The 26274-nt window shown below is 42.3% G+C and overlaps 1 protein-coding gene across 2 annotated transcripts; it reads left to right on the forward strand.

Annotated features, from left to right (window-relative positions):
* LOC146679185 (uncharacterized) lies at window positions 1-24314 on the forward strand. Of its 2 annotated transcripts, none has more exons than XM_085408758.1 (10): window positions 1-95; window positions 2407-2677; window positions 5837-6257; window positions 10139-10246; window positions 12619-12815; window positions 13628-13827; window positions 13909-13967; window positions 15815-15982; window positions 19346-19573; window positions 21427-24313. In XM_085408758.1, exons 2-10 carry the CDS (start codon window positions 2414-2416, stop codon window positions 21567-21569), a joined length of 1788 nt encoding a protein of 595 aa, XP_085264884.1. In that variant the 5' UTR covers window positions 1-95; window positions 2407-2413; the 3' UTR covers window positions 21570-24313. The 2 variants fall into 2 exon arrangements, with proteins under 2 accessions (XP_085264884.1, XP_085264890.1); XM_085408764.1 differs by lacking the exon at window positions 1-95 and adding an exon at window positions 424-625 and having other exon boundaries at window positions 21427-24314.
* Window positions 24315-26274: the final 1960 nt, after the last annotated feature.

Below are 26274 nucleotides of genomic sequence, written 5' to 3' on the forward strand. Positions count from 1 at the left end.
CCGCGCTCCGCCCACTGGAGAACTAAACGCGTCAACTGTTGAGGTTTTTGGAGAGTTTGTGCTTTCTTGCGTTCTTTGGCAGTTTATAGGACATGGTAAGTTAAGAAACTGCAATGTTAATTTCTTCTGCAGTTATCTGAGGCGTTAGTAATAAATCTGTCGAGCGAGAGGAAGTTTAGATTGAGGGCAGGAACGGTGTTATGCCCAAAAGTCATCGACTGCCATAAAGGGTTTTGTTTTTATGCGTTATTTATGTCACTGTGACACTTTGTACCCGGATTAAAAAAAACAGGGATGCATAAAAGTCACTGCTGAAAACTGATTGCAGGATCTAACCTGTGACACGAATGTTGTTTGAGGCTTAATCCTGAGAAACAAGTTTGACAGATTTCAGCCCAACAAGTTGTTTATAACATTTGAACAACTTGTTTGCAGCTGAGGGAAAAGTGCATTGTGGCGAAAAGCGCTGACAGCATATTAACGTCAGACAAAACGATTTCGCTCTTTTAGCTTCTCGTCTTCTTTTTGGGTTAATTGTGAGAGAAATCTGTGACCCGAGCAGCTGAAACGCTGAGCCTACACGTTGAAGTCGCTGTAACCTGTTGGCAGCTCTGATTTATTGCTGGTACGTCCGGTTATTGTTCCCGCACAGTTTTTTTCGTTTTCCCGTTTTGTGTGTTTGTATTTTCGGCACACGTCTGCGGTGGTGTCGGACAGCCGCTCCTCATGTCTTCATATTCTTCTGTTTCGTGTTTGTTTAATGTTCAGCAGTAGTTCTCGAGGCTTTCGCGTGTTTCTTTGGGAATTGGCTGCTTTTTCACTCATTTTCACTTCAACCAGTCAAACCAAGTTGTTATCGTGTCTTTAGGCACTTACTAGCCTGTTGTTACTAGAAGCCTGTCACAAAGTAGAAGTTCTTCTCATTATTTGAACGTATGAAAAATACCGGCGATAACAAAGTTTTGATGGATATAAAATCTTATTTTTGATTTGAGCAGTCTGTATTCTGCATTTCAGTCAACTCCAGCTGCTGTCTGTTCTGTCTGTTGGTCATTTTGGAGTTTGTGTAGAAGTAGTTCTGTTCATCGGCACATTTCTTCCTGATGTTTCTTGTTATTTTGTAAACTGGTGGGAACAAATGTGGAATGGGGGGAATGTGGAGGGAACGTTGTACAGCTGGTCCTGAGGTAAACTGAACAGATTGGTTAGAATTCGCAGCGGGACACAAAGAACAATACACAAGGTGCCACAATTCACACTGCATATCAGTAAAATCAGCTGTTCCCTCTGTAGCACAGCTGCTGACCCTGATGTATGCATAGACTGTACATAAAAGAAGGATTGGGGCCACTGTGACATCACTCATTTGTTTCTGGCTTCCAAGTTTTAAGCTCCACCCTTCATGTGTGTTTTTATTTTTTTCAGTTATTTGGAGTCTTAATTGGATGAAAGCATGGACTGCCAAGTTATCGATTCATGCCTTGAGGCGACTTTTGTTGTGATTTGGCGCTAAAATATAAATAAAATTGAATGGAATTGAATGTTAACTACCCTGATTAGCAAGCTCCAGCCATAAACTGTGCTTGAATACTGTAAGTGCTGAGTGACAGACTAATAAAACACTGACCACAACCGAAGTACAGATGTCTTGGGTTGTCTGTACCACACAGCAGATCAGTCTGATAATTACATTAAAAGGCTCCAACGGGCACCAGCAGCACAAACAGCGAGTTCCAGTTCAATGACCTCGTTTACCTCGTTTACAGCTGCTGTGAACAGAATAAACAGTTTGTATTTTTGTAGCAGGCTGTAAACTTTCTCTGTAGTGCTTTATAGTCGGGTATTTTTACATGGGAGTCTCATTTTTAGAGCCATAAATGGAGGCTTCAGCTTGTTTATGAGGCAGTGAGAGTGAGGGTATAAACAAAAAGTTTAGAAATGGTTTTTAAAGCTAAGAATGTCATCCACCCCGATGGGTAACTTCGTAATCAGGTTCTAAATCAAGAGCTTGACAAAAGCCTGGAAGAATGTTTCAGAAGTTCTCTGCAGAGATGTTGGGTCAGCTGGACCGGAGCTACTTTATATAGAAGATATACAACAGCTGGTTTTGAGCGAAACTCAATTAAAGGCTTCTGATCAAGCTGCTCTTTATTTTTTGTGGAGAACTAAAGCACATATTTGTTATACAGCAGGCACTGCTCATTACATGACTAATATCATCCCAGTGACTGTGGTGCTGGAAGCATCAGATAGAAATCTTCCTGATGTGCGAGGAGTGTGTTTTGGTGATGTCTAACCTGTAAACATGCATTTTGGACGGACCATAATTCCCGTGTCCCCCTCATGCAGACGAGACCTCATCTGGTCTGAGGTGAAGTCATTATCATTTTCCGTTTCCTGACCCAGAGTGAAGATGAATGAGGATGCATTCGAGGTTCCAGAGAGGACCGAGTACCGCTACTTGGTACAGGAGGAGGATGAGGAGGAGGTGCAGTATGTGCGTCACAGACACTACATCAGCCCCTTCCTGGTCCTGTCCAAACGCTGCATCTTCCTCATCTGCCTCGGCGTGCTCGCTCTGCTCGCTCTGGCCGCCTACCTGGGTTACATAGCCCAGACGCTGCCACCGGGACTCGCCCAGGTGTCAACTGACTGTGGCGACTTTAGAGGAAGATATGTGAGTTTGTACTCTTCATAATATCAGATCTAAGATGTATTGCAACCACTTTTCAAAAACTACTTTTTAATTCATTTAACCCTCATTTCCTGAAGTCTGTAACTGTAATCCTGTACCAAATGTAATCGTTAACCGAGCTTAGCCTTGCTTTCACTTCCCCAGGATGCTGCAACACACAAGATTTGTGCTTCATCTGCAGAAATAACAAAGTAGAGCTCGTGATCGAATTTGTGTCTTTTTTTCTGTGAACACGAGCTGGCTGCTGCAGGATGAGTTTCATGCAGTCAGCGCTCAGCTCAGTTTATTTACATTCAGTTATTTTTAATGATCATTTTCGCACACTGAGTATTTTTTTATGTTTCTCAAAAAAAAAAGAAGAAGTTTGTTTAATAAACTGCTTAAAAGCAGTAAAGGAACATCAGCCTGACTGTTTGATGGTGGGTCAGGGACACACAGACGTCTATATTCTAGACAACAGCACCCGGATCAGCTTCGAGTATTGGGGTGAAATCCAGAACCGGGTCTCAGACCCTGCACTGGTGCTGTGGTCGCAAATTTTGAAGCCATCCTGATAACCTTCTCCCACCAACGATGTGGAGATCCAACCCTTTTAGATCCAATTAAAATCAAGACACTTAACTCATTCACTGCCAATGGCTGGCAGTGAATGAGTTAAAAAGATGCTCTGGAAAAGAGTAGAATTCTTGGAACAGAGTTTAATACAATGAATCATATGAACAGCAGGAAAAATACATACAGACATTTAGCAAGAGAATACATAGCAGAAAGCAAGCAAAGCAAAACCCCGGGGTGTACAGCCTTAAGCACAGACAAAAGAGCAACACAGAGACGGACAGAGAGAAACAGCAGAGGGGAAAAACGAGCTGGGGGTGTCCTCTGGTCATCTAATATATAGGGACCAGTATCCCCGCCCCCTGCTGCTGGGTAACTTTCCCACCCATCCAAACACAGCTGCAGGGGTCAGGTAGCGGCCAAGGTCTTGGCCAAAGGCCAGTCAGGACTCTGACTACCCCTTGCTCTGGCTTATCACAATAGGTATGACACGGTCAAACATCACACATTAATCCTAATTATTAAATCTTACACAGCAAGTGGCACAATCTTATAACATATAATCTTATAACTACATAGGTTACATGCTTTCTCATATATAAAACCACTTCAGTGTGGGTTCAAAGTGTGTGTGTGTGTGTGTGTGTGTGTGTGTGTGTGTGTGTGTGTGTGTGTGTGTGTGTGTGTGTGTGTGTGTGTGTGTGTGTGTGTGTGATTATATCGTATGATATTTTATTGTGATGTGTTCAGGATCTCTGTTACATTGTTAATGTTTTGGTTGTGCTGCATGAAAGACGTTGAGTGTGTATTAGAGAAGGTTAGTTAGCTGGAGAGTGAGTTATTCAGGCGAACTCTCAACAACATCAACTGCCCTGTTACTGTAAAACCTTAATAAACCTTGGTGAAGCAAAATGTATTGCTCTTAAGACTCTACATGAAAGTTAAAATATATATGTTCAGTGCACATAGATATATAGTGTATCAGGGCTCTAGACTAACTTTTTGCCATGGGCGTACCGGTACGCCTAACTTTAAAAAGTTAGGCTTACCGGCACAAAAGTTAGGCGCACACAAATTTTATAATAATTTATATAATATAATGTGTTTTTCTGGATACACTGTGCTTTTTCAGCATTCAAAGATTGATGACACCGTGTCAGAGCACTGGCTATGAATTTCAGAAGGATCAGGCCTTAACTTAACAGAAAAGTTAGCAATAGTTCTTTTCCTATTACAGCTACATCCACTTCTGTCGTGCCTAGGCTGCTCACTAGGGCTGGGTATCATCACTGATTTCTATAATCCATTCGATTCCGGTTTTCAAAGTCCCGATTCGATTCAACTTAGCCTCAGACAGTCAGAAATATTATAATTCTGATCATTTATCAGTACTGACTTCATCAGAATTGTGAACATCACAGCAGATGCCTTTGTGTGAAAGTAACTGAGAATAAAACACAGAAAAACATGAAGGAGATTTTCCTGGTCTGGCTTTTTATAGCAGATAACCTTAAAAATATTCTACAATGTTCTGCACATAAAGTTTAAATTTCTTCAGTATTGAATAACAGAAAAAACAGGCTTTCTTGTCCGAGGTCATTTAAGTGAAAAAAAGAAAAGAAAAAGACAGCAGCCACAGCGCTGTAAACAACGGTAGACTGGTGGGTAATAAGCGAATGAATAATACAGAAAACAGAGATTGGAGACGGGAAACTGTTCTTGAAGTACAGAGAGAGATAGAGAGAGAGAGCTAGCTGTGCATGAAGTGTGATTTTAATAGTCGTGGAAGCAAAACAGCAAAATTCATGACGACATTGATCAAATGTGAAGCGCAGTTTGCTGCTTCTTTTGCTGCTGGCTCGGTGAATTTTGGTTGGAGAGACAAAACCTGCAGCTCAGAATCAGCGCAAAAAGACGTAAACACAGCGCGGACCGGACGCATCAGGATCGCTAAGCTCCGACAGCGTGTCCGTCTACGGGCCAAAAGACAAAGTTGATTCTGATGTGTCGGGTCCGCTCTGTGTTTACGTCTTCGTGTGGAATCCGTGTACCTGCTCTCATTTGCTGTTTGTTGTTGAAATAGTTTTGTGAGCTTTAATCTGAGAATCTGGCGTTTCTGGCAAAACACAGTTATATTTAAAAGTCGATTCAGGATTTAATGAATTGATATCGCTTTATTCAAGCTACTCACCTCCCACTTCCACCTGCACTTTCAACTGGACCACAGCCAATCAGAGAGGTCCCGCCCCTTACTATCTCTGATTGGTTTAGTCCACGATAGGGGCATAATGTGTGTCTGTTGTTGACCACAAGGAAGGTTGCAGATTTTTTTTTTTTTTTGCTACCCGAACATTTGGTCGCACAGGTGCAACCAAATGTTTTTTTTTAGTCGCACCACTGAAAAATTTGGTCACATTTGTGACCAAATTGGTCGCACTCTAGAGCCCTGTGTATATAGTTACATAGTTATACATATCACACAAAAATCCACCACAGTGCAGTGGGTCCTGGGATCCTCCTCCAAAACTCAGATCTTCAGGAAAGTACAACAAGTATGCTCTGACAGTTTTAATCTTTTCTTTGTAGAAAAATGGAGCCTACTCCTTTAAAGGCATGTCCTACGCTGCTCCACCTGTTGGTGGCCTGCGCTGGGCTCCTCCAGTTGAACCGGTATGCAAGAGTGGGGTTATCGATGCGGGCCACTTTCGCAGCATGTGTCCTCAGGTGAGGCCCTTGTCGAGCACGGGGAAGGTGATGGGCCAGGAGGACTGCCTGTTCATCAACGTTTGGACCCCCACCCTGCAGCCTGACGCCAAGCTTCCCGTCATGGTGTGGATCCACGGAGGATACCTGCACATGCTCAGCGGAGGAGAGAAGGGATACTCGCCTACGGAGAAGCTCGCCGCCGACACAAAAGTGGTTTACGTCAGCTTCAACTACAGACTCAATGCCTTTGGCTTTCTCGCCCTACAGATGCTGAGAGAAGGTTCTCCAAGAAACACCTCAGGTTAGTCGGTGATGCACAGCAGGACGAATGTGGAGTGTTTTACTGCAGCCTGCAAACAACTGGCTGCATGATATTTGTAGCCTGAAGCCTTAGCTGAAACAAGCTAATGAATATACATGTTCTGTAAGACATTTGTTAGATATCAGGAAAGGTTAAAGGAGACCTGTTCAACTCTTCCAATTTTCTGACCCTTATGTAACCTGTTGCAATGGATTTTGACATGATTAATGTCTCAAATAATGAGGTCACTGTGCATACAACTCTCCCCTGTGAGCCTAAAGGCTTCACACTAAACAAGCTTTTCCTACGTTTGCCTCTGTATGTTGTCAGTGACAGAGATCTCAGCACCACAATTATGTCAGCGCACAAGCCCCGCCCACTGGCTTTTCATACCTTTTATTAGTTTTTTCAATGATCTGTAATATCAATGACCTAAAATGAAGCTACGACACAGATTAGATGTCACGATCTGCGAGGCAAATTGTCGGGATATGAGCGGAGCGTGGACCCAAGTGCAGGCAAACGGAGACCAGAACGGATAATGACAAAAAGTGAGTCTTTATTTTGGCTGCTACCAAACTACAAACAGGTGGAACAGGGAAAGCTAAGAAAACCTAAACTGGGAAAAACTAAGCATGGAATAACACCTGAAACTAGAAACAAGAAACTTGAAAACCTGGAAACGGGATGGAGAGCAGAGGTAATCCGGGGGTAACACAAACTATATATACACAGAGAGAAACGAGGAAATGGCGTACAGGAGGGAGACACAGCTGATCCTCCATAAACATTACGACACAGGGAGGAAGCAAAACAGAATACACTGACATAAGACACAGACCTTCAAAGTAAAACAGGAAACACGACACAATACGCAGCCGTGGGACACGGGAAAAGTACAGAGTAGACACGGGAACAGAGACTAACACAGGCGAAGATAAACACAAAGAGAGGAAGGACTATAATCACTAAGAACTAAAGGAAACCAAAACTTTGAACAATATATCAAATTGTAAAGTCAGAAATACAAGTACTGGGTCGCAGCCCAGTACAGTGACATTAGAATAAAGTGATAACACAACAGCTAACACTTCTGAAAAAATGTAGTTCTTACAGAAGAAGAACTTTATGAAAAGTTGAAAATTAAGTTTGGCATTATTTGCACTGAAATATAGACGGTATAAAAACAGACTGCTGTGAAATAGACTGAACAGCTATTGCCTAAATTTTAAACTCGACCTTGCAGCTCAATACAAAATCATAGAAATGCATTTAACCTCTGGGGGGTCCTAGAAAAATGCATACACTATTGGGCTTAGAGCCACAAATCGACCACGCCATGAAAAGTGCCATAAAATATCTATATATTAATATTTTTTTCCACTTTAAATTAGCCAATCTTTTAGACCTACTTCTCCTTGAAATATTCATATCAAGTTTTAATTACATTTCGCGGATTTTAACCCTTTATATCCCGGTTTCGTCACATGGCCGCACTGTTTTTTTAGCCCCAAAAAACAAAGAAATCAAATATTTCCCAAAAGATACAATTCCAAGGCCCGGACTCCCGAGTACCACCAACATTCGGAAGATGGCCCATTATTTGGTTGTAATGACCGTGGAATGGGAAATAGCGTTTATAATGGGTTTCAATGGGGCACAAATCGACCACTAGGACCAATAGTGTAAGTTTATCTGTAGCTCAGCCACTGAAGCTAATTTAAGGGAGTCAGACTGGAATTTTGAAATATATGTAACCAGACTTTTTTTTGGAAAAGTTGGCTATATTCCGTTCAACACAGTGCAAATGGCGTGTATACGAACAATGAAAAATGGCACAAATCGACCCAAGACCACCCAGAGGTTAAAAAAATATTGTAATAGTAGATCAGTCCAAGTTCATTATCTTGTCCACCTCTGCCTGAGCGCTCCGCACAGTCCTGAAACCTTGGCTACCGGGCTGTGGATTTCACTTCGTTTTTAAGCATCATATCAGTTCTCCACAGTCTGGGCTCCCTGCTCAGTTTAGCTACGTTCCCCTGCTGCTCTGTACAGACAGCAACCTGCTTGGTTTTCCACACGCTTGGTCACACACTGCCCGCTCTGCTCTGCATCCTCAGCCCGGCATTAATTATTCATATTTTACCTAGCTACGCTGCCTTAAATTCATTTATCAATCAGCTGTTGCTAGCTGTGAAAGGAAGAGCAGCCTTGTGTTGTTGTGTAAACGGGCGTGTTGCTAGGCAACCCAGCATGCCATAGTAATGGTTTTGCAATAATTTCTGTGGGGTAAAGATGACATCCTCTGCAGTTCTAGGTATAAGTGGTCATGTTTTCTTTTCGCAGCCCAAAACTCCATATTTGATAAATGAGCCTGAAAATACGAGCTTATTCCAGTATTTTCAAAATGCACAAATCTCCAGTTTAAGATGAGTAAAAATTATTTGACCTGTCAAAGTAACTTAAGGAGACCAAGAGTAGAATATAAAGGTGTAGCTGATAATTATTCATCGACTTTAAATATAATCTGAAACTATAAAAATGGAACGTGTATCATTGTACTGTCTTTGCCTCGCAAAGTGGCTTGAAGTAACTGTTGTGATTCGGCGCTATATAAATAAAACTGAATTGAGAAGCCTGCAGTGAGATGACCAAACGTTGGGTATTTATAACACGTAACAAAGATCTGAATATTAGAATTTTGAGGTAACACTGAAATATGATGCGTGATAGATTATACGAATCAACATATTTAAATCAGATATCTGTCCGACTGACTTGGAAAGCTAGATCGGGTCATTTCGGTGCTTTTGTGACAGCAGACTGATGAGAACACAAAGAGATGGAGAGTGTGAGTTTACCAACAGCAACACATGACAAGTCTGTCCACTTGGTCAGAGTGGTACTTTCACCTCATTCACTCTGCTGTCTGTGCTTACTAATGACGTTTTAAAACCACTCCATCGCTCACACAGTCTGGCTAACAGCCTCTAAACTACAAAGCCTTTCCCTGTCACCATCGACCGCACGGTTAGCGTACGCAGCTGGCATGCGATGTGGAACCGAGACACAGCTTGCGTTCCGTCTTCAGGCCCGTTCTCATTATTGTTTGGTTCCCTCAGAGGTGAACCGTGAGCCATTTACTAAACAAATAAAGTGGAATAAAATGCAGCCGAGTTTGAACAAACAAACCTTTTTACATGCTCAGTTAAAGACCCTAATTAGCGTCGTGGAGTTTCAGAAGTAGTGACACTTGCAGGGAGCTTTTAACGGCTTCTGTTAGGTCGCTGCAGTGCATCGTGTGGAGTTAAAGAAGTTCTAATGGCTGTAGTGTATTTTCTTACAAGCCATTTACCACTTAAACCGACCCTTTTAATATTTATGGTGTTTACATTGTGCTCCCAGTTAGAGGGAATGCTGAGAAGTCCATAGCCTTCCATTAAGATGTGTATACTTAATGAATGCTAATGCGATCTTTATAAATGGAGCTCTTTCCTAGGCTTCCTCCTGCTTGTTTGCATTTTTGCGCTGTGAGTCAAGTGGGTCATTTCTGTTACGCAACCCGAATAAGCCCACTGTGACCTTGATGTGCAGAGCCTTGCGTGACACGATGGTGTGATGGCAGGGCACACGACTCCTTTTCGGCATTCCAGAGCCTCCTCTCTGTCCTCTTCACTATCACTGCTCATTTTTAATAGTTGTAATCATCCCCTGCCCCATTTCCTCGCTCCCTCAGCTTGAGATGAGTTAAATTTAGTTCATGCTGCCAGAACACCACAGAAAGCTGGTTTCTGATTGAGAAAATAGGACATCAGAAAAAAGGCTGCATCAAAACCTGACTAATCGATCTCTTCTCAACTCTCCCCTTCCCTCCTCTGCAGGGAATTATGGCTTCCTGGATCAGATCGCAGCTCTGAAGTGGGTTCAGAAGAACATCCGTGTGTTTGGAGGAGATCCTGGCAAAGTTACCATATTTGGACAGAGCTCAGGTATAAACAGTATTAAAAAAAATCATTAAAAGTGTCATCGGGACATGCTGTGACACATGCAGTCTCAAACTTACCCTAAAGGATTGAATGTTTTATGTCTGTGTCCTAGAAAAGATTCGATCTAATTAAAAGAAGAGATAAAATATATTAACAGGAACACAGATTAGATCTGTCATGTGGTGTTGTGATTATAAAATATAACACTCACTTATGTTTTCGAAGTTACAGCAGTAACTCACTTGCTAGTAGAGAATGTGCACATTAAAGTTATTTATAGTGAATGCCCAAAGCAGTTACAGCGATTTGATCAAATCTACAGAAGCATTAAAGACACTGCCAGAGTCGTATAACAGTTATGTAAAAGACAAATCATGTTAAGCACTGATGTGCTGGTAGTATTTTGGTCAGTATTGTACTGCGAATGAACGCAGTGTATACTGACATAAAGAAAACTGTCATTTGAAGTAAAAACAAAAAACTGATAAAAAGAGATGGGTGTGGCGTCAGTGTTTTCCACAGTATTATATTGTATTAATGGCAGTAGCAAGTATACTTTGTATACCTTATGACCATATCATTTAAACAGGGCGATAATCAAACCGTCTGCAGTGGTAGACATTAGAGTCCTGTGGAAGTACATGGTCACTGCTTAAATTTGATTGAAGAGGCTAACTGGCAGCTAGGTGATGCTAATGAAATGCCCTTGATTAACTGATCATTGCTAAAGTATCTATAAAAACAGAAGCTGTGGCAGTTTACTGGTTTGGAGTATTCAGGCGGATGTTACCAGTGTCAGAGTCTTAGCACCCCAGCAAATTTATCCCTGGGTCAAACCCTCTGCCAAAGCTCAGAGAAACTGTAGAACACCAAAGAGCTACACTTCAGACTCAGTTGGCTTCACGAAGTTTGTGACAGAAGAATTAGAAAAATATTGAACAAAATGGCCTTTTTAGAAGGGAAAACGGCAGCAAACCACTGAACAAGAGCTCTAGAACAATTTACTAACTGCGGTAACGTATTTTCCGCACTATAAGGCGCACTTAAAATCCTTTAATTTTCTCAATAATCTACAGAGTGCCTTATGTATGAATTCTGGTTGTGCTTACTGACCTCGAACTGATTTTATGTGCTACACGGCGCTCAAAAATCTGTCAAAAATGTTTTAGTGCGACTTTGGTAAGCTACGAAGCCGCACCGCTTGATCAGTGTTGCCAACTCCTCAGGAAGGAAAATCGCTATTGGTTGTCCTAAAAGTCGCCAGATTTGTCGCTAGTTGCGTTTTAGAAAAAAAGTCGCTAAGGGGGTCTGAAAACTCGCTAAATATAGCGACAAAGTCGCTAAGTTGGCAACACTGCGCTTGATGGATTGTTGGAGCATCGTCAGGTGCCTCGCGGAGTAATCAGTGTCCTAAACTCCATCTTCTTCAGGGCCCAAAGTCAAACGAACCCTGCAGCATCACTGAGAGTTAAAAACTGTCTAAATTCTTTCATCTTTAATAAAATCATCAGCGTTGCTGCTTTACCAGGTGTAACAATTAAGTTTAACATCCAGGCATTTAACGGAGTTAGAAGTTAGCAGGAAGTTAGCTCGCTGGTTTCCACCTAAACATGATATAGCATGTTCTGACTGAGAGATTTCTGAAAAAATTCAAACGTACAGCTCTGCTATCACTTCCAACATAAATGAAGACAGAAAACTAAACAGCAGTGACGTTTGTAGGGTCACTGAAGTTGGGCTAGCTGGTATATAAGGATGTGCTACGTGATCGCTAGCGACACAGCTATGTTAGCATAACATAAACACAGTGGAGGTGGAACGTTAACTCTTTCGACTCGATAAAAGTTAACGTGAGGGTTCCCAATGGTTAGGATGCTGTAAACGGACCAAACTTCAGTGAGGAGAACAACTGAGATAATCCATCCACAATATGAGATTAGGTTATAATCCGGTGCACCTTATGGTCCGAAACATACGGTATATGCACCAATCTGTGTGTGAATGGTGCAGATGCACAAATCAGCAATTTATGACTATGTTCATACCAGAAATTTCAAAATGCCTTTTGCAGTGCAGCCTGATGGAAATGCTATCACAGAACCTAATAAGAACTGCAGAATGCCACAAACCTCAATGAACTGAAGCGATCTGTAAACAAGAGTGGGCCAAAATTCTTCCACAACCACATGAAAGATAATTACTTGCTCCTAAAAGTCCTGAAAACATAAGTGTACACTTCACATCTTTTGGGAGAGTTTGAACGTGCAGGTGCTTGCTATGTTGTCTATGTATTTAATAATAAGGCAAACCAGTAGAACCGCTCCATCACCTGCAACCAGCTGCTGCTCCCATTTTTGTACTTTGCTCTCCTAAAGGTGGAACGTCAGTGTGGACCCTGATGATGTCACCATTAGCCAAGGGTCTCTTTCATGCAGCAGTGGACATGAGCGGCTCGTACATTTACAATGCGACCCTGGAACAAGCCGAGGTGGACAACCTGGCGTTCCTGAATAAGACGGGCTGCGGAGATCTGGCCTGCCTGAGGCGCCTCTCTATCGGACAGGTCCTGCAGGTAGGGGGAGGAGGAGGCAGACAATCCATCCTAACTGGAGAGCCTTGCTGTAAAAAATCTGTGAAAGGCAACGAAGCTATCACAGTAATAAAAAATCTAATAACAGAAAAACGTTAATTTCTGTAATATTCTCCTTAATGTCTAAAGATATCAGGAAATATCTCATTCGTAGCTCATCTATCCAAACGGTTCTGACATTTTGATCAAAATTAAAATTACATTTTTCATTTTGATGGCTCATAATGTCACGTCCAGGTGCCAAAAGACCTGGACATCTCTAATTTTCCTATGCAGTTGATGAATAAATGGGACACTAAATATAATTTGCAGCCATGATTACAGGCAGCTTTCCCTCAAACACCACTGAGCTTCATTAAACTGAGGATCCTCTGATGAGAAGAGAACCTGTAGGTACATGAAGAGCTTCATTTCAACATGACGATGACCCCGGGAGGAATTATGAATAATGTATGTCATGAAATGATGATGACAGCTGAACTTTTAAAACTGTGACAGTCATCAGACTGCAGGTTACTGTTATTAGGTTTTTAAAATGTCAAAGTAAGTGATTCAAGATGCCACTCAGGAGACTGGAAAAAGAGCAGTTTCCGTCTTATTTTACCCCGTAATTCTGTTAAATACAAATTAAAAAATAGTCGTGTTTTATGAAAGCGAAACCTAAACTCACTGTGGACCAGTCGTCTTTACATACATTGTGCTCCTCTCCTGTCCAAAAGAACCATTAAGATGAATATAAGTTTGTTTCCTTCGTCTTGAATCTTATGCTAAAAACAATAAGCATGTATTCCTAGGCCATCCCATGGCAGGAGTACCCCTCCTGGGCAGCAGATGAGATGACTGACCTCCCCACCAAAGGGAAATCCATCGGCCCGGTTGCAGTAGTGGACGGCTACGTCCTCAAAGCGCCCCCTTTTGAGCTGTGGGAGAAGAAAGGAGAGCACAGTGACGTCCCTTTCCTTGTCGGAACAACAGAGCAAGAGGCTGACTTCGCGTGAGTTCACCTGCTTCCGTTTCTCCACATTCAGCTTGTGCTGAGATGAGTCTCCACTTCAGTGCTGTGTTTCCTCCACAGTCCTCCATCTACAAACATCTCCGAGTGGACCTGGGGGGACTACACGTGGTTCGTAACAGGTAACGGCTTTAAAGGGGGTGTAACCCAGGGTTTTTTTGTAGACGTCTTCTAAATTTATCGCATGCAAGCAACCATGGAGCCACTGTGCTGGAAGAAATGACTGCTATGGTAAAATGGTACATGGCCTGTATTTGTATAGCGCTTTTCTAGTCCCTAAGGACCCCAAAGCGCTTTACACAACCAGTCATCCACCCATTGGTGATAGCAGCTACATTGTAGCCACAGCCACCCTGGGGCGCACTGACAGAGGCGAGGCCGCCGGACACTGGCGCCACCTGGCCCTCTGACCACCACCAGTAGGCAACGGGTGAAGTGTCTTGCCCAAGGACACAACGACCGAGACTGTCCAAGCCGGGGCTCGAACCGGCAACCTTCCGATTACAAGGCGAACTCCCAACTCTTGAGCCACGATCAAGGATTCTCTCAGAGATTGTAGCCACTTGGCTTCAGGGAATTAGACCAAGATCAGGGTTAGTGCTTTGTAGTTTGCAGTGATGGTTGAATGAAGTCACAGGAGGCTTGGGAATTTGATTGAGAATATTTGAATCATTAATGAATCAATATCTTTACAAACATGGCCCAATAAACATGCCTGTGTGTGTGTATTGGTTGCACCATAGAGCAGCGGTCCCCAACCCCCGGGACACAGTCTGGTACCGGTCCGTGAGTCATTTGGTACCGGGCCGCAAGAGTTGAGGCTCCGGTGTGAAATTTATGGTTTTCAGGGTCTTTTCCCGTGATGAAGCTGTGTGTCTTGTTTTGAAAGAAATATTTACGCGTTACCATAGCGACCAGAGAGCATTAAGGTGCAGAGATGAGGATGTTACTCTCAGTGTTGTTGGCGCATTTCAGGAGGACGCTGCTAATAAAGTTACACAATTACACAGTGAATTCGCGTTTATTATTATATTTACAAAATACCACAGTTTTTGTCTCGGTCATATCATTTTATTTTGTTGTATTTTGTTGCACCTTAATGGCCGGTCTGTGAAAATATTGTCTGACATTAAACCGGTCCGTGGCGCAAAAAAGGTTGGGGCCCGCTGCCATAGAGTACCCTATGGCTGCAACCTGCAACCAAGGAAATGTTGAGCATCGTATACTTCTCAGGAATCCATTTCACCTTGCTACTGCTGGGCGTCTCCAGCAGCTACTCATGGAATACAGAATTTTGCGTAGTGATTAGCCACGCCCCCTCTCTGGGTCTGTGTGACTGGGGCTTCAGGGAAACGCTGGTAACAGAACCTTTATCCTAAATATGAGAATCATTCATTCAAACAAGGTCAGTCTCACTTACACTCTGGGTTTCCTAGCAACACATCTAAAAGATGTGAATCACATGATCACATGAAAGGTTGTCAGGATAGGCAAAGAACAAACAGACTGAAAGAAATTTCCTAAAATATTAGTAAGATATTGGGCCTTAAAGCAGACCCAGGCTTTCTACTGTCTCTACTTGTTAAAAAGGAGTTCTTCCTCCTTACTGTTGCCATGTGCTTAACATTCAAGGTTTTTTTACTGTATATTTTTTACCTGATCAGGTAAAATTATTAGCGTGGAGGAAAAAGATTTTAGAAAATAAGGTTAGGTGTGCTCTATAAAGTACCATGACAGTGTAGCCCATTAAGAAGTCAACCACGCTCTTGACACTGAAAACTAGGCTTTACCTCACTAAGCCCAAATCCAGTTTCATAGTTCAGGCCACTGTTCTGTTTGATTGCATCCTGCTCACTGACGTATGATGCCAGGGACTGAAACTGAGTTTAAACAGGAAAATCTGTGTAAGCACTTCACATGATAACATATTATGTGTGGACTGTATATGTCTGTGTCGTTTTCCTCTCAGCTAAACTTAAGTCATTCGGCGACGGTCTCGTCAAGGAGGCGTTGCGGCTGTATCCATCTTCAGCCTGGTGTCCAACCAAAGACCGCTGCCCAGAGAGGTCCTATACCACCATGGTGTCTGACATCAGGGTCACCTGTCCCAACAACGACCTGGCCCAGAGGGCTGCAGGTAAACTCATGGATCACTGAATAATATCATGATTATAACAATAAAATTGATAATAGTTTCTCCCATAATAAGAGCTTTAACCCAGATGTGCAGTGCTCAGTGATGATTAAGTGGCAGCTGGAAAACCAGCAGGGTGGATCATCTAAGTGTTTTGAAGTGGAGGCCTCACCATGGTTACTGCAACTGGTTGAATAAAGTTTGACCAATTTCTGACTGAATTGTTATTTCACAACACCCAATTTCCATCTTAGGCTTCACTTTGTCTCCACTCTAACCAGTATATGTGGGAGATTAGAGTTGAGTCTCTCTAACCCAGACCTTCCCAAAGTGTGGGGCCCGCCCCCTAGGGGGGGTGCAGAGCCATGGCAGGGGGGGTGCAGGATGAAAGGGGGGGGGGGGAACAAAACGCTTGGACACTGCTAGCACAGGCGCCTACAGAAACGCAAAGCAGGAGATGAAGCATCGCTGAATATGTTTCCAAACCAACTTCATTCTAAGCCAAAGACTAGAAAATATGGTGAAGCATGTCTGCCCTTTGGCTTCACCTGCACAAGTGCCGAGGTAGGTCTCCCTGCAGAATTGGTTTTCCCTTCGTCGGGAGCAGCGCTGGGCTGTTTAAATCACGGACGCGGGGGGGGGGCAAACATTTTTCTGTAAAACAAAGGGGGGCCCAGCAAAAAAAGTTTGGGAACCACTGCTCTAACCAATCACCACATCAGTCAAGATTCAGTCAGCACGCTTAGTCAGCATACTGGTTTATACCCTTATTGTAAGAGGCAGAGGAAGTAAAAGCTGTCTACCTTTCCTTGGCTGCAGTGCTCAGCTTTAGTCTTGGCCATGGCCCTGGTAGCTGCCCTCTTGCAGCACACTGTCTTTTCATTTATTCTAGTTTGGAGATGATGATGATGGATCCCCACACACATTCATTTAGAAGCAAAGATGTGGCTATATTAAACTTTATCAAAGTGTAACATATACAGTACCTCATATTGATAATATTGATCCATCACCCAGAGCAACCCTACTCTGACATGTAGTTGAGTAGAAGAAAATCTAAATATTACAGTAAAAGTATCTGAGAACAGAAGTTATTTGCTTTCTTTGTTTCTTTGCTTTGTAATCTTTACTTTATAATACTTTCTGATATATTTATTGGTTCTTAGTGAGAGCGACAAAAGCTGAGTGTTTTTCTCTGCTGATACCAAAAGTGAAGTGATCTCCGACATATTAGTATAATGTAACACAAATATATGTTACAAGTCGTTTTCTTTTCACAGTAGCAAGCCCCCTTCCTTCCTTTGCAGTATGGCACCATTGTGCTTCGTGTAGGTTTGGTGTCATCGGTGAAACTCTGAGTAAAGTGACATTTAGCTGTTGTGTGAGGCGACTGCAGGGCATCCTGGGTGATTTTTCTTCCACTTGCTTCATTGGGTTTTTTATCTTGTGCAGCTTGGTTTTTTTTGTTTGTTTTTTTGTCTTTTTTTTCATCTCTCGCTGAGTCACAGTCAATCTGGGCTCGAAATGACTGATAAATGGGAGATTCAAAAGGAACCTACATGTTGGTTTCAGCAAGAAATGAAACATTGCTTGTGGCTGAAATAATAGAAAAAAGCTTTTCAAATAACATTTGACTCTAAAAATGTACGTAACACCAAAAAAACACAGTTAGGTAGGTTTTATGTTTCTTAGAACAGAAATATACCGACTGTATGTACTCACATTACACTTTCATTGCATATTAACATTTTTTGTTGCTATATACTTATTTTCCAACAATTTTCACACGCCCTAATTTGCCAAAAGTATTCAGTCACCCAACCAAATCCCTGAAGGTTCAGGTGGTCTAATCACCTCCGTGGCCACAGGTGCATACACCCGTGCATGGTACCACGATAATACACCACCTGTGCAATAAGCCCAGTCAGGAAATTTCCAGTCAACCTTTAGTGGTATTATAACACAGTGGAAGACCACATGAAATCTTCGAGTGGATGTGCAGAGGTTGTTAACTTTCTGCAGAGCCAATCACTACAGACCTCCAAACTTCATGTGCTCGTCAGATTAGCTGAAGAACAGTTCATGGAATGGGTTTCCTATGCTGAGCAACTGCGTCTAAGCCTTACGTTACGGGATGTAACGCCACTGGACTGTAGAGCAGTGGAGACATGATCTCTGAAGTGATGAATGACACTTCTGTCTAGGATGTCACGGGGTGAGAAGCTGGGTCCTTCACAGATGGCCGTTCACTCTCACAGCCTTGTTAGCTAGTTAAGCTAACATGCACGTCTTTGGATTAAGGGAGGAAACTGGAGTACAAGAACTTAACTTTAGCCCCTAAATGTGTCACATGCAGGCAATTTGAAGTTTTAGCTTTAAAAACATGAATATTTCACAGTTCCAGCTGTTTTAAATCTTTGCTGCTTTTCAGGAAGGTTTGGACTGCTGCCCCAAGATTTCACAAGTGAGGGATCAGCAACAGTGTAGCTAAGCTTTTTATTTCATCCTGTCATGAGTGTCGAGAAAGAACAAAAAGTATGAGATGTCATTGGATGTCAAAGATCAACTTTTTTTGCATATAGTTCGGATCTCTGGAGGGAACTTCTATCCAGCTGGTCTTCCATCCTCGCTGACTTGCATCAGAGGTTTTGCAGACACATCGAATTGCTGCTAAAATAATCTCCCAAAAAATGTGTAATTTGAACACTCCAGTGAAAACTCCCCCCCAGACTTGCGCACTAAACGTTTGATCGTATTCGTGAATGTCAAGCATTAAAATATAAATCCAAACTAGAGTCGCTTCAACAAAGGCCCAATTAATTAATAAGCCAGAGGACAGATGGGTAATCTAAAACTATTTTTCCATTTAAGTTACTTTTAAAGTCCACGACTCAAACATTCCACTCGTATTCGCTTTAGTGTGTTGGTACATTTATTTCTCATTATATTGAGGAATGATGGTAAAAAGAATGTGGTGACTTTGCCTTTGGCTTCAAGAGACTATTGCAGACATTTTCAGTTTTCTGACACTGTGGAAGCAAAGAAATCATAAAAAAGATGTGAGGTCGCTTCCACCTGTGTAATGTCAGCAATGCTTGCGTAATTCAAAGTTTCTTTTGTCGTAAGTGTTTGAAACAAATGTCAAAAGTGTTTTTCACATTTGACATTTGGTTGAAGATTCTTTTTCTTCAGGTGACAAGAGTAATTTTAATAACAACAATTAATAAAGAGGCATTGATGCTGCAACTGCAGGATTTGTTTTCTTTTGTGTTTATGAAGATAGAAAGTGGAACATTTACAGCAGGATACATTTGGTTTTTTGTCATTTTTGACAGTCTAATAAGCTCTTTTGTAACCATTTCTCAGCTGCTCTCAAAAGTCCGGTGTATCGCTACGTGGTGAGGCACACGCCATCCGGACCTGTCAACACGTCCAGCGACCTGCTGCCATTCCCCAGCCGCTTCTCCTTCCACTGTCTGGATGCCGTGGCGTTCTTTGGAGGGCTGGAGTTCATTTTAGGGAAACCTCTCTCCGATAAGGACCGGCGCTTTCAGGATCTCATCACACGCAATCTCGTCAGCTTTGCCAAAACAGGTGAGGGCTGTTTGTAAATCATAGATAAGAGAAGTTATTGTGTGTGTGGAGTTAAAATAGTGGATTCAGGGCTTCAAGTAAGTCTTTGCAAGTAATTGCTGTGAGCCAAAACTTCAGGCTAATGGACAAGTTCAGATATCTCTGTGCTTGAGAATGAACAAAATGCCACCTGCCTAAACCTTCTGTTTGCGAGGTGCAGCCAATCAGAAGAAGAGGAATAAAAACAGTTAACTGAGGTGCTACACTTTGTGTTTTAAAAAAAATCATAGTGAGCAAACCCTACTTTATCAGATGTGATGTGATGATGGCAAGAACCCGTCTTTTTGTATTTGTATTACACATCAGTGTTTGTGCTGCTCACCCATCTCACTGCTGCCACTCAGGACCAGAAAATGACCCCTAAAATTCCTCTAAGGAGCAGAAGAGAACAATAAGAGAATAGGGTTGCTCTTAGCATCCGAGATAAAAGCAGGTTCCTAACACTAAATGGTGTTTCTCCTTCTGCACATCTCTATCAGCTGACCTCTGTGCCCTTTGTTAAGCAGTGCTCGGAGCTTGCTGATGTTCCTTTGTTCAGAGTACCTGTGAGTTAACTTATAGCTCAGGAGGTACTTTGAACAAATTCAGCAGAAACAATCCTCATCCATCGAAAAATGTGATGTAAAAGACTTTTAGCCTTATGAAGGGCTCATAAGGAACTACCTTGGATTTCTCATTTGATGACTCAGTGTATTAGTGTGACGTGTTTTTTTTTTTTCTTTGCCTTTGTACATTGAAATTCATGTCATCACGGCGTGTCTTTATTAAGCAGCAGCCTCCAATGCTGAAAATGAAACTGCATTACACCGATGGCAATTTGAGGCTGGCTCCCAAAGATTTTGGACTCCGTCGATAGTTTGCCGTTTTGTAACAAATGTAAGGTGGTGAGATTTTGTGTAGCTGATCCACTTGCTTGCTTTGAAGGGTTAAAGCCTGTTTGTGGCTGATTGCCAGCACATGGCTTTTACCCATCGGCTGTGTGCGTGTGCTGCAGACTGTGCCGTATCATATTGTGCACAATTTTACATGAAAGTGTCATATTGTCACATCATTGCTACAAGCACACCATGTGTTTATATTTTTCAGTGTGGACTACAACAAGAAAAACCCAGGCGTGTCATACCACGTGTCCAATGATTGATTTAGTAAAACCGAAGCTACTCCAACAACCTCCAGCAAAGCACAACGCTTTGAAAAATATCCATGAAAACTGTTCTCACCAAAGGTGGGAGACACAAGCAGGTGGTGACTGAAAAGTTAAAAAATGACTCAAACTAATTCACTTGCTAGTCGCACTCCATATGACACGAAGAGCAAATGCTGGGTTGAAATGATGGATCCAGTTATATGATGGTAAAGGAGAGCTTCGAGTATTTTCTTTTTCTATATCATCAGTTGTTATCACACGTTTTCTCCAGATATTGACATGATTTTGAGGTTATATCGCTCACCCCTTAGCACACTGGTGGACAGTAAATGGTCGGACACACAGAGATGTGGGTTCATCTGAAATTCTGATGGATATAACGTCCACTACTGAGACCCAAGCACACCCTCACAAGAGTGGCTGATACAACAGTGGTGACAGATGGCTACAAAGGGAGCGGGACACACGTTGACTCCACTAATTTCCTTTTTGCATATCACTTTCAGAGGCAGCCAAAAAGGATAAGGAACTGGCCAGATGCAGATTTAAAAAGGAAAACATACTGTACACTAGACTGTGTGCTGGACGAGGGGATTTGACCTCGTCCACCTCCCGCCTTGATACTTTTGTGCCTTCAAGTTACACTGTTTCTCTTTACTCCTTGCAGGTAAGGTGGAGACAAAGTGGTCCGAGTACCCATCAGCCATTGCTTTCTTGTCCGACATCCTTGAGGTGGACAGTAACTACACCTCTCCTCAGTGTGATCTGTGGAGGAAGAACGGCCTGTATGCCTACGCCTGGATGAACTGAGCACAGACGGCAGCTGGAAGTCACTTTGCAGTTTCTCTGCTTTGTCTCTCATCCAGCTCAAATCCCACAGCAGCCGCTGTTAGTTTGAATCCTCAACAGAGATGAAACGTTTGTTTGAGGCAGCGTTTGATTGCTCAATCTTAAATCTATTATTTTCAAGTCCAGCAACGAGCCATATTTGTGTTTTAAATAATTTCTCACTTCATTCCTAGTTTAAGTTTGTGTGGTTTTTTTTTCCAGTTACATTTCCTATCTTGGCCAGGTCTCCCTTGAAAAAGAGGTTTTTAATCTCAATGGGATCTTCCTGGTTAAATAAAGGTTAATAAATAAATTTCAGTTAGAGGTGCAGGGAATTCTGGCTGATCCACAGGATGTCGCTATGGACCGTTTTAAAACTAACAGCTTTATATTCAAGGAAGCTTAACTTGTTTGCATTAGAGCGAGGTGAGAAAGACTTAACAGACTCTGGGTCTGCATAAAGTAACTGTACATTAAACTAGGTGTGTAAGTGTAATGGAGCAGACCAATGGGAGCTGCAGTGAACTTGGGTTGTTATGGGTTTCAAAGAAAACATGTTTGTGCCAAATCAATCTGAAACATGAAATGAAGTCCCCTTTATCTGGGTGCAGTCATGTAACATTACTTTAAAACACACAGGAAGTTAAACTTCGCTGATCTGCTGAAAATGTTTATAGATCAAAAACAAGTTAGAACCCTCTTCAAAAACCTCGTGAAATCCACTCGACCGAGGGAAAGTTCTTCAAGTCTGGCTCCTCAGAGCAGTTTTGGAAATATACAAAAGAAAGTTTTTCTTTCCTCAAATTAAGCTTTAAAAAGGTAAAACATTTGGATAAAGGCAGGAATGCTGTTTTCCTCCTCTTTATATGTAATATGATGAAACATTTCTAAACCTGGAGTCTCTAAGAAGAAGTCCCTGTTTGACCACTCACGCTGTGCAGCAGCTTCTGTTTCTGACCTTTGAATGGTCATCACTGGGATGAGAGCGGGTCTGCAGCTGAAACTCAGCAGCCGTGTCAGCCAAGTCGGACATGAAGCGAGACCAAATTGAAAACAGAGGAAACACTTTGGCCACACCAACACAATCTCCTCTTATCAACTGTGCTAACTGAAAGATTTGCCTTCCTGCAACTTCATCCACTCACAAAAATGAAAATGAAAGTGAAGTGTCTTTCAAGGTTTTTAGAAACTGAAGAGAATCCAGTGCACTCTGCAGATGAATAAGTGTAAGTGGGGACTGGGTCTTTCAGAAAGTACCAGCTGCTCTGAGGGCAGTTCAGAGGCGTACAAGGAGACACATTTGATTTCTTCTTTTTCATAAGCCAGAACATTTCTTCTCCAGCTGATATAAAGCAATAATAACCTTAACGAAGGCTCAGTGTGTCTCTCATCTTTGCAGATTGTTGCTGCTAAAGCCTTTAACTGCTTCTAATGTTTTTAAAGAAGTGCAAGGGTTCTTCAGATCATTTGTTTTCTAAAGACGTGCAAAGTCTTGTTAAATATATTTGAGAATACAAAGGAAGGATATCATTTCACTATCATTTCTGTCAACCTGGAATTTCGGGGTTTGCCAGGACACATCCAGTCCTGATGACTAAAAGGCTTTTCGAGGATTTACTTTGTGTCCTTTATTCAGATTTTAAATGAAAGACTGCAGTTACATTCCTCCTGCTTCACAAAGTTTAGTGAAATCGCAAAATAAGTTAAAAAGAAATGATCTTAATAAGAAGCTTAACGCGACTTTGTAACCATTTGTCTAATGTCCAAAGTCCACTCAGACAGAGACACAAACATAGTTGTTACAGCTGTAAAAGTATGTAAGTACACCCAGGTCATTTTCACACGGACTCTTTGTCTGTATTTACAGAGGAAATATTAAGGTATGAAGGGAATATTTTTAAAAAAGAGATTTTTGCTTTATAATTTCAAGACAAATGTGTCCGTGTTATTGTCAACTGTGAATGTGCTGTTGAGTCACGGGATGTTAGTTTTGAATTTTGTCACTTTCTGCTGTTTGCACTGATTTCAAGCTTGGCCACTGCGAACATGTGAACACGTTTCGTTCTTTGTATATTTGATTTAATTTGTTTTGATTGGTTTTAAATGCTCTCTTCCTTTTGCTCCTCATTTGTTGTGTTGTTATGTGAATCCAATCAGCAGACAGTATGTATTTAAAGATGTACCACATTTCCATTTTAATCAAACGACACTAATCATTGCCATCAGTTTGTTTTTATCTGCTTTGGTTTTGCATCGTGTTTCTGTTGTTTTTGGAAACAGCACTTTGATGATTATATTTGGCTGTGTGTTCATGTGTTGATGTTCACTTTTGTATGTTCAATAAAACTGCATCATGCTGACTGTTGTTAACCTGCTAAACTTGAGGATTAGTATTAGTAAATTAGTATCGTTCTCTTGGTTGGAAGGATGTAAACGTTTTGTTTGTTTGTTTGTTTTTTACAGTTTAATGAATTTCCTGTATTAACTGTCCAGTTTTGTTGATCAATACAATAAGAGTAGCACAAATTACCAAGTCAGAAATAAGTAGACTTAGTAAGGAACCAAGTAAGAAAAAATATAGCACAAGCTAAGGTTTTACATGTGTTTCTTTCTAGAAGCAGAGCAGGAATTTATCTAAAGAGATGCAGCTGAAATAAAATCAATATGTCTTTGATATAAAGGTCTGTTAGAAATTGTCACAGTTGGTGTGCGGTTGGGTAGGTTGAGAGCCATTCACTGGCTAAATCGTGAAAGTTAAGATGGAATACTATTAAAAACCTCTGTCAAGATTCAAGATTTGTATTTGCCATTTGCGCACAGGACAGGAAATGCACAACAGTCCATCCACACTGGAATTGTTGTGCAGAGCTCTCTAGGTCAAGTCACATTTTTAAAAGGTAGAAACAGCAAATAAAGGAAAGTAGAGATCAAGCAAAGAGTGGAGCAATCTTCTAGTAGTATTCATGATATAAAAAGATTTTTTTTTTTAAAAGTCCGGGAAGTTAGGTCTCCCGTGTTAACTCACAAAGTCCTGACAACGCGAGTACGAACTCGCATACTTGAATATTTAGAAACGGCTTAACAGTCTGCAGTCTATGAACAAGCTAACAATGTTAGCTCGGTGGCGAGTAGCCTTCAGTAATAGTAATAAAAATCACACAGCAATAGTACATCGAAGATACTGAAGTTTCGTCCGTCCCATTCTTATGAAGTGGTGTCGGAAACGCATTCCTGCCTGTGCACTGCTGCCTCTGTTGTGCTGCCTCTGGGTCCATTGTGTAACTGACGCCGCCAACATTAACAGGACGCTTACATTAGAGCCTCTTATTGCGTGTTTTGTTTGGGTGTCCTGCAATCAGAATCAGAGAAACTGAATTAATCCCAGGTGGAAATAGAGTTATCCAACTGAACTGTTTATCCCATCGTACATTTGAAATGAGGTAAAGTAGTGCTGTGTTCTTTTAAGTGTTCAGTGTCTTTTGCTTGCCATCAGTCTGACAGTTGCAGGGAAGAAGCTGTTGAAAAGCTGCTGTTGTTCTGTGTGTGATGATGCTGTCCGCTCTGTTGTGTCTGAGCAGAGAGTGAGCTGGATGGTGTGAGTCCCTGATTATTCTCTGCTCTTTTTCAGCAGCGTTGTTGTGTACATGGAAGGAGGCTTTGTGACCCTTTGCAGAGCCTTCCTCTCTGCCTGTGTGGTGGTCCCGTACCAGACAGTGATGCCTGTGGTGAGGATGCTCTCTACAAGTCCTCTGTAGGCCTGGGTGAGACAGCGATGATTCATGCCAGCTTTCCTGAGATAGAAATAAAGCCTTTGCTGGGCATTTTTCACTGTTGCTGTGGTGTTGAGAGTCCAGCTCAGGTCTGATGTAACCTGCAGGCCCAGGAATCTGTGGCCGTTGGCCCTCTCCACCTCTGTCCCTTTGATGATAAGAGGCTGCAGGGGAGGGGGGGTTCTTCCTGAAATCCAGTATTACTTCCTTAGTCTTGTCCGTGTTGAGGATGAGGTCATTTTCCTCTCCATAGGCAAGAACACTGTCTACCAGAGTCCTGTACCCAGACTCGTTCCCCCCCTTGATGAGCCCCAGGATGGTGGTGTCACCAGCATATTTGATGACGATGGAGTTTTCCTGGGTGGAGACACAGTCATGGGTGTACAGGAGTTTGGGGCTGAGGCAGCGGCCCTGTCGAGATCCAGTGCTGACGGTGAGCTCAGCAGAAACGTGCCCTCCCATTCTCACCACCTGTGGTCTGTCTGTCAAAAAGTCCAGAATCCAGTTGCAAGTGGGAGTTGGGATGCCGAGGTCTGTCAGCTTCTCCATCAGCTTGCCCGGGTGGATGGTGTTGAAAGCTGAGCTCTAGTCCAGTATCTGCTGCTCTCCAGGTGTTGCAGAGTAGCTATTGCTGTTGCATCATCTACTGATCGATTGGGACGGTATGCAAACTGGATGGGGGTCTATGGTGTCCAGGACCCTGTGGTTGATGTGTGTGAGAACCAGTTTTTTTAGACACTTCATAACGACTGGTGTGAGGGCCACTGGCCTGAAGTCGTTCAGGGAGAAGCTGTCAAGTTTTTGGGAACTGGTATAATGATGGAGGATTCAAAAATACATGGGACTACTGCCTGGGATAGTGACAGGTTGAAGATATCAGTGCACACAGCTAGTTGTTCCCCACAGGCCTTCAAAAC

This window comes from Rhamphochromis longiceps, linkage group LG1, assembly GCF_057381845.1.
Source record: "Rhamphochromis longiceps isolate RC_006_pf linkage group LG1, R_longiceps_female_GT1.1, whole genome shotgun sequence".
Classification (NCBI taxonomy): Eukaryota; Metazoa; Chordata; class Actinopteri; order Cichliformes; family Cichlidae; genus Rhamphochromis; species Rhamphochromis longiceps.

Coding starts and splice junctions, on each gene's coding strand:
- LOC146679185 (XM_085408758.1), top strand. CDS start 2,414: ATGAATGAGGATGCATTCGAGGTTCCAGAGAGGACCGAGTACCGCTAC. Junction 2,678..5,836: donor GCGACTTTAGAGGAAGATAT/GTGAGTTTGTAC, acceptor TTTTCTTTGTAG/AAAAATGGAGCCTACTCCTT. Junction 6,258..10,138: donor TTCTCCAAGAAACACCTCAG/GTTAGTCGGTGA, acceptor CCTCCTCTGCAG/GGAATTATGGCTTCCTGGAT.